The sequence below is a fragment of the Petaurus breviceps genome, unplaced genomic scaffold (genome assembly GCF_028583685.1).
Source record: "Petaurus breviceps papuanus isolate PSGF00001 unplaced genomic scaffold, PetGlider_PUasm1.0 91041, whole genome shotgun sequence".
NCBI lineage: Eukaryota > Metazoa > Chordata > Mammalia > Diprotodontia > Petauridae > Petaurus > Petaurus breviceps.
The window spans coordinates 11,299,542-11,307,570 of NW_027187400.1; the positions used below are offsets into that span (position 1 = coordinate 11,299,542).

At 51.4% G+C, this 8,029-nt stretch overlaps 1 protein-coding gene across 1 annotated transcript in view; it reads left to right on the forward strand.

The window, feature by feature from the left end:
- WNT4 (Wnt family member 4) overlaps positions 1–7,410 on the forward strand; it is a 49,094-nt gene extending 41,684 nt beyond the window's left edge. The window contains exons 3-5 of the mRNA XM_069079129.1: positions 1,963–2,094; positions 2,257–2,399; positions 3,038–7,410. Of these exons, the coding sequence (XP_068935230.1) occupies positions 1,963–2,094; positions 2,257–2,399; positions 3,038–3,505 (743 nt within the window). The 3' untranslated portion in view covers positions 3,506–7,410. The remainder of the gene's footprint in view (positions 1–1,962; positions 2,095–2,256; positions 2,400–3,037) is intronic.
- Positions 7,411–8,029: the final 619 nt, after the last annotated feature.

Genomic DNA, 8,029 nt, shown 5'->3' on the forward strand with positions numbered 1-8,029 from the left:
TACTTCTGGGCACTACATTTTAGGGGAGGGCACTAACAAGCTGGAGGAGAGTGTCCAGAGATGGGCAACCAAGATGGTAAAAGGCCTCAGAGATCAATCTAAGAGGCAAATGAGGGCGGTTAAGAGAAAACTTGGGGCAGGGGCCAAGGGCCAAAGGGAAGGGGGGAGATCTGAATTAAGCAACTAGTACAAGGTTCAAAGAGTCAAATTTTGGCTCAATATCAGGAAAAACTTTCTCACCATGAGAACTGTCCCACAGTGGAGTGGGCTGCCTTGGGAGGTGGTCTGTTCCCCGTCACTGTAGGGCTTCAAGCCAAGGCTGAGCAACCACTTGTCCAGTGTGTTGTAAAGGGCCTTGAATTGGACAAAATGGCCACTGGGATCCTTTCCAACTCTGAAATTTTTTCATTCTGTAAGAGCAGCTTCTTTGTATCTCTTTCCATGGACCTTGGGTCAAAAAAGCAAATACCTTTCTTCCCCGGGACACAGAAAGTCAGGAATTATCTAGGATGGTTGGAGGAGCTTGGGGACCATTCAGAAAGCACACAGTGGGGCAGACAGAACGGTAGGAAGGCTTTCAGCCAGGGTCCCAAAGGAAGGAATAAAGCAGGAGGGAATGGGGGAAGGAGAAGGAAAAGGAAGCCAACCAGCACCCAAGTTAGGAAGCAAGAGGAAAACTGCCTTCTACTCCAGACCATGACCACGTCCGCTCTCCTGAGTACTCAGACACCTTCCTCCTTTGTCCTTCTCTCCCCACTACCAATCCAATTAGGGGCACATTAATAGAAAGAAGGCTAAAGTTAAGTCGGAAGAGCCCTGGGTTAGAATCTTGGCGCTGGCATTCGTTCACTGGCTATTTGACTCTGGAGGAGTCTTAAATTTATTGAGCCTAAGTGTCCTAATCAATAAAATAGAGATTTTAATCCCTTCACTACATGTCAGGTGGCTGTTGTTGTACAGTCTTGTCTAATTCTCCATGACCCCATTTGGGGTTTCCTTAGCAAAGATACTGAAGTGGTTTTCCATTTCCTTCTCCAGCTCATTTTACAGATGAGGAAACTGAGGAAAACAGGGTTAAGTGACTTAGGGTCACACAGCTAGTAAGTGTCTGAGGCCAGGATTTGGAGATGAGTCTCTTCCTGATTCCAACCCCTGCGATCTATCCACCACCCTACCTGTCTGGTGGGGTATTGTAAATTTTAAAATGCTGTGTAAATGTGAGCTAGAAATATCTTTTGTTATCAAAATGAGCCGAGCTAACTCAGAGGATATTAGGACTGAAAGGGAACTGGAAAGACTATTTTATCCAAGCCTCCCGTTTTACACAGGAGGAAATCAAGGTGCAGTGGTCTTAGAAGGGACCTTCCCATACAATGCTACACAAGAGCTCTTAACTAGTTTTCCAGCATGTTTAAATGCTGATGGGTTTATGTGATATAATGTGCCCCCAAGAGAAGCAGTATGGTATAAAAGTAAGGGCAGCAGACCTGGCGTCAGGGAATAGGGGTTTGAATCCCAACACTTACTCTGTAAGTTTGAACAAACTACTTAATATCTCTCAACCTGTCTCATCTGTAAAATGGGTATAAGATTTGCACTGGTATTTTGAGGAAAGTGTTTTTACAGTTGAAAAGCACTATAGAAATGAGTTATTATGATGATAACCTCTCTCATGGAGCCAAGTGTCTTGTAACAAGGGACCCTCTAGAGACAGTGCCTTAACCCAAAGAAGTGGCCACATCAGAACTTTTAGGTAGTAGGCTGGTAGAAGGAGGGCATTTTTAAGAGGTGTGTCACGTCACTGTCCTTCCTACATATAGGTCCAGTCCTGTTTCCTTCCTGACCTTTCTTCCCTGGGTATTGTCAGCATAGTGGACTCTGGGAGACCCTGAACAAAGTGGGGGGTAAGAGATACATAGGGAGAAGGGGATGGACCCACCTTCCCCTTTTATGCCCTAACAGGGACCCGAGAAGCAGCCTTCGTCTACGCCATCTCCTCTGCAGGGGTAGCCTTTGCTGTAACTCGGGCCTGTAGCAGTGGGGAGCTGGACAAGTGTGGCTGTGACCGGACTGTACATGGGGTCAGCCCAGAGGGTGAGTGCCAGGAGAAGGGGAGAGGGAAAAACTGGGATTTGGGGTAGGGAAGGGTTCTATCACCATGCTCAAAATGCCAGGAGGAGCCTTCCTGGTCTGGCCTTCTCAGAAAGGTGAGCACAAAGGCAAAACCTCACCCTTGCCGCTCTCTGCCCACTGTAGGCTTCCAATGGTCAGGCTGTTCAGACAACATTGCCTATGGAGTGGCCTTCTCCCAGTCCTTTGTGGATGTCCGAGAGAGAAGCAAAGGGGCCTCCTCCAGCCGGGCTCTCATGAACTTGCACAACAACGAGGCTGGAAGAAAGGTAAGTGCTTCCCAGTCCTGCCCCCTCCCCATGCTCTGGGGCTCCAGGCATGAAAGGATGCTCCTCTTCCTTTGGGGTCCTGAATTGGTTCCAGACCTAAACTGCTGGAGTGGCCCATGAGATCCAATTATGCCCCCATTCTGACTCTCCACACACTCCCACCATATCCCACATTCATCTTTGCCTGCCCCAACTTTCTCTTTCATCACCTTCCCAAGCCAGCTGCATCAATCTGGGCCCCAGATGTACCCTCCTCCTTCCTTTGGACCCTCAGACATCCTCTCTAGCCCCATCCCTCAGATAAACACCCCCAACATTTCCCTCCAACCCAGGCTTCCCCCAAACCATCATTCAGAAGGCATTCCCCACCATGTCCTCCTCCCCAGAGACATTGACATTCCTCAAATCCCACTCCCCAATACCTCTAGGCCTGTTTTTTATCTGTAAAATAAGAAAGTTGGACTTGCTAAAAATGAGGGGCTTGGACCAAGTGGCCAGCTCTAAATCCCACGATGGGAGACTTCTCTATTCATGCTATCTCGGTGCCACCTTGTCCTCACCTGCCCTTGGACACCAATTCCCCCACCTCCCTCTCCCACCATCACCTGGATGACCCAGCCTTCCCTCTCCACCCCTAGGCCATCCTGAACCACATGCGGGTGGAATGCAAATGCCACGGTGTGTCAGGCTCCTGCGAGGTGAAGACCTGCTGGAAGGCCATGCCCCCCTTCCGCAAGGTGGGCCACGTGCTCAAGGAGAAGTTTGACGGGGCCACAGAAGTGGAGCAGCGGCGGGTGGGCTCCTCCAAAGCTCTCGTGCCCAGGAACTCCCAGTTCAAGCCGCACACTGACGAGGACCTGGTGTACCTGGAGCCAAGCCCGGACTTCTGCGAGCACGACGCCCGCAGTGGCGTGCTGGGCACCTGGGGCCGTCAGTGCAACAAGACCTCCAAGGCCATCGATGGCTGTGAGCTGCTGTGCTGCGGCCGCGGCTTCCACACCTCCGAGGTCGAGGTGGTCGAGCGCTGCAGCTGCAAGTTCCACTGGTGTTGTTTCGTCAAGTGTCGTCACTGCCACCGGCTAGTGGAGACACACACGTGCCGGTGATGGGCCCCCGGGCCCCCAGGATGGAGACAAAGGAACAGGAAGGGGTGAACAGAGGGGGAAATTAATTTAAAGGCCACCCCCCCCCCAAAAAAAAAAAAGATGCTGGTTGTATTTTTTTTAATGTCTTCATAGTATTTATTACAGAGGTCAGAGGCCCAGGCCCGGGGCATGCCCTGATCCCCGCCTCTCACCAGCTGATCAGAAGGACACCAGCCCCCCATTAAGCCTCCTCAAGCTAGTGTTTTCTGTGCCTGTTGTAGATGCAGACTTTTCAGACTTTCAGGGAGAAACATATACAAATAACCACAATGGCCAGGCATCCACATTCCCTGAGGTGTCTGTGGGGAAGGGGAGCAGTGTGAAGGAAGGCCCCCCAGCCCATCAGGTTTCCTCGAGGAGCAGCCAGCTGGAAACAGCTCAGGAGATCACTCTCAGAAAATGGTTGTGCTCACCCCTGCTTCCTGTCTCAGAGGCCTCTGGAGGGGCCACAGTGTCCCTGCTGGGGGACGTTGGCCCAGATGTAGGGACCTCCCGGCTGAGAGACGGAGCATTGAATCACTGGTATCATCCCAAAATCACAGTATGAATCCAATGTCCTCCTTTGACAGAGAAGAAAACGGAAATCCAGGAAACAGCTTGTCTGAGATCACACAGCAACTGACAAAGCCAGGGCTAGAACCCAGGCCTCCTCATTCCAAGTCCAAGGATTTCACTGCCCCTCGACCCCCGTGGAACTACTGACCTACTGACCCAGAGGAGAGGGGGCCCTGAAGAGGCTACATCAGAGGTGTCTACCCAGAGCTGGCAGCAGCCCCGGCCCATCCTACCCCCTCTTCCCCCCAAACCTTCCCCATAACAAGCACATATTCCTACCAGAGGTTAAAAGAGTTGAGAGGGATCTCAGAAACCTGGTCCTAGAGTTTAAGAATGAGGAACCTGAGGCCTGGGAAGGTCTCAAGCTACTTCCCTAAGTTCACACAGGCAGTAATCAGAATTCCCATCTTAGAGAACTCATTCTTTCCAATGGATGGGAAGTGCTGGGAGGTATCATTATCTCCACTCAAAAGACAGGGAAACAGGTCCAGGAAAGGCCTCTTGCCAAAGGTCACCCAGTGAGTCAGTATCAGGGACAGAACTGGGGACAGGTCTCCTGATTCCTAGACTTTCAGTCATTTCAGTCATGCCATACTCTTCGTGACCCCATTTCCTTGGCTGAAATACTGGAGTGGTTTACCATTTCCTTCTCCAGCTCATTTTATAGCTAAGAAAACTGAGGCAAACAGGATAAAGTGATTTGTCCAAGGCCACACAGCTAGTAAGTGTCTGAGGGTGGATTTGACCTCAGGTCTTCCTGACTCCAAGCTCAACATCTATCCACTCCACCACCAAACTGCCCTGGTTTCTAGGCCTAAATTCTCCATTATACTCCAAGACTAGGGCATGGATACTTTGACTCTGCCTCTGGTTGTAGGGGGAGAGGAAAGCATGGAGCCAAAGAACAGACTGAAGACCAGGGCACCCTCCACCCTCAGGTTGGGGGAGAAAGTTTTGCATGAAATACTGAAAGTCATTCCCAAGGGATATATTTGCAGCCCAGTCACCAGTAACCCCAGCCCATTTAGGGGACTAGGATCCCCATTCTCTCTCTGTGGGCTGTGGGAGGGCTGCATACGGACTTAGATTTCAGGCCTCCGGGGAGATGACCCTCTCTAGGGGGTCAGCATCTGTCCCTCTGCCAAATGTTCTGTCTGGCCCCTTCTCTCCCCCTCCATGTCCTTTTCTTGGGGTGGGGCAGGACAGCCATGGAAAGAATGAATCAGCAAAGACCATCCATCCTTCACAGAGGGCGGACTCCCTTCTAGGCAAAGGGAAAAAAAAATATTAAATCCCATCTGAGACAGGTCTGAGGAGCCCATGGGCCTAGGGCATATGGGGAGAGGGGGGAGCATTTTCCAGAGAACAAGGGCACATCTGAGACATGACAACTCCGATGGACTGTTACCTTTACCGCAACATGCCCAACCCTTGGGCCTCCTGCTACAAGGAGCAGTGGGGTTCTCCAAAGAGCGTCCACTTGAATGGGAACACCAACAATAGACCCCAACCTATCCCCATTGAAGGGACTACCTGAGATGAATGACTCCCTGGGAAAAAGAACACACAGAAAGCAAACCACTTTCCAAACCTGGATCCCTCTCCTCATCTCTTTTTGCAGAACCTAGTACCACCCCCCCAGCTCCGCCCCACACTGGACCATAGGATGCCAGAGCTGACAGGGGCCTTAAATATAAGTTGTCAGAGCTGGGAGGGGCCTCAGAACATAGAATGTCTGAGCAGGAAGGTGTTGTGCCCTCTGCATTTTATAGGCGAGGAAACTGAGGCCCAAAGAGAAGAGATTTACCAGAGGTCGCAGAGCAGAGAGCTCCAAGCCTGGTCTTCTAACTCCCAGGCTGGGGTGCCTTCCGCTAAAGCCTCTAATTCTAGGTTCAGGGCTCTGAACTCTATGTTCTCAGCTCTAGGCTTAGGCGTGTAGGAAGAGTCTTCCCAGGGCCCTGTGGTTTCCCTCCCCATGTTCCCCCGCTTGCTCAGGGAGGGTCAGCAACCTCAGGCCCTGGGCCAAGTTTTCTGCTCATTGTCCATCTAGGAAACAGGCCAAAGCTGAAGGAGATGCTGCAGATAGATGCTCTTGGTGCAGGGCCCTGGCTTGGATGTGGATGAAAGATGAGCTGCGTAAATGTCACTGTAACATCCCGAGCCCCTTCGGCTCTGTCTGGCTCCACTCAATTGTCTCCTTCAGCCCCAAGAAGGGGACGGGGGCAGGGAGGGAATGACTTATTTATGGAGAAGCCAGATACAGCCAACAGTCAGCCCCTGTGAAAAGAGAATTTAGGACCTCTCTTCCTTCAGACAAAGGGGTCTATCTGATGGGCACCACACCCTCAACACAATGAACTCAGCAGGAGGTCTTCTCGTGTGGCCATCGAGTCCCCATGATGCCCAGACTCCCCTTGGAGCTAGGCCAGTCCTGAGGTGTCTACAACTCCACTCACAGGCAACCTGAGTACGTGGGAAAAGGACTGAAGTAGAACCCTAAATGGGTGCTCCCCGTGTTCCATGGGGACCTCAGGAATGTGCCTGGTTTAGGGCAGATCTTAAGGCAGATGTACCTTCCCCGTGCACAATCTCTCCCCAGCACCATCCCAGTAATCAATGATTCCCTTATGTACCCAGCCCACTCCCATTTTGTGCCCTAGTCCACCCTCCACTCCAGGGTGATAACACAGTCTTCACAGAGCTCAGAGATGAGGCACCCACGCTGTCTGAAGACCTGGGCTGGCCTCTGGATTCTGAAGAGATGGCAGCCAAGTCAAGTCCTGCCTGCCCATGCCTGGGTGGGGCTAGTTGGTGCCCTGTAGTTCCAGACCAAGGTCATTACCCTCTCTGCCCCCAACTCCGTTTCTGCAAACCAGTCCTCACAAATCAAGACATGGTCAGATTTTCCAGTGACTTCTCAATACATGGTGGATGACCACCCCACCAATGTCCCCATCTGTGCAGACCTGGGGACAAAGTGAAAGGGCCAAACCGGTACATCTGTCCCCTGGCCTCAGTCCATCCAAGTAACTCCTTGCTGTGTTCAAGGAATTGGCATAGTCTGTCTGACATCAGCCCCCCCTGCCCCTTCCAATGCCTTGTGGAAAAGGGAGAAAGGAAGAGAATGCTCATTCCCTGGAAGAGGTACCATGAACTCTGGATGCTGCTACCCCCCTCCTGCTATCCCCTCCTTCTAAGGACCCCCAAACCTTGTTTTTATACTTAATTGCCAGGCTAAGCTGGCAATTTGGGGGGAAACAGTTGGACTCACATTGTAGTGGTGTTCACTATAAAAATGGTTATTTCTTTAACTAGGGTGTGTGGCTGTGACTTTGTAGGGGTCTGGGGATGTGGCAGGACAGAAAGCAAGCATCAGACCTGACCCTGAAGAATCCTATCAGGCCTAGACCTGGGCCTGCCGGTCTGGGCTACAGAACAGTAACCCAGGCCTGGGCTTGATCCACAATGGCAAAGAATCTACCTGGATGGAACTGGAGGGACCCCTCCCAAACCAGCTTCATTCAGCTACAGAGGCCCGAAATTTCACTCTTAGAGTCATTCTGTGCACATAGAACATTGTCCCCTGCTTTAATGCAAATATCAGTGGAGAGAGAGTCGCTCACTTAGTGAAGAGAAGGAGTGTAGGACACTGGAATCTCCCATTTTCTAGAATAAAATTCTCTCCCCCACCTCCAGAGCCAAGAGGCACCCGTGGAGTGAGTGCTGGCCCAAACCAGTGCTTATGGCTCGATGGATTCACGTGCCAGTACAGAACAATGGGCTTGGAATCACACATCTTGGATTCGAATTCCAGTTCTGACACACAGGAGGCAAGGTGATACAGTGGGGAGAGCATGACTTCCTGGGTAGTGAGCATTGAAAGTGTAGCCCAATGCCTGGCACATAGTGGGTGCTTTAAAAAGTGTTTAC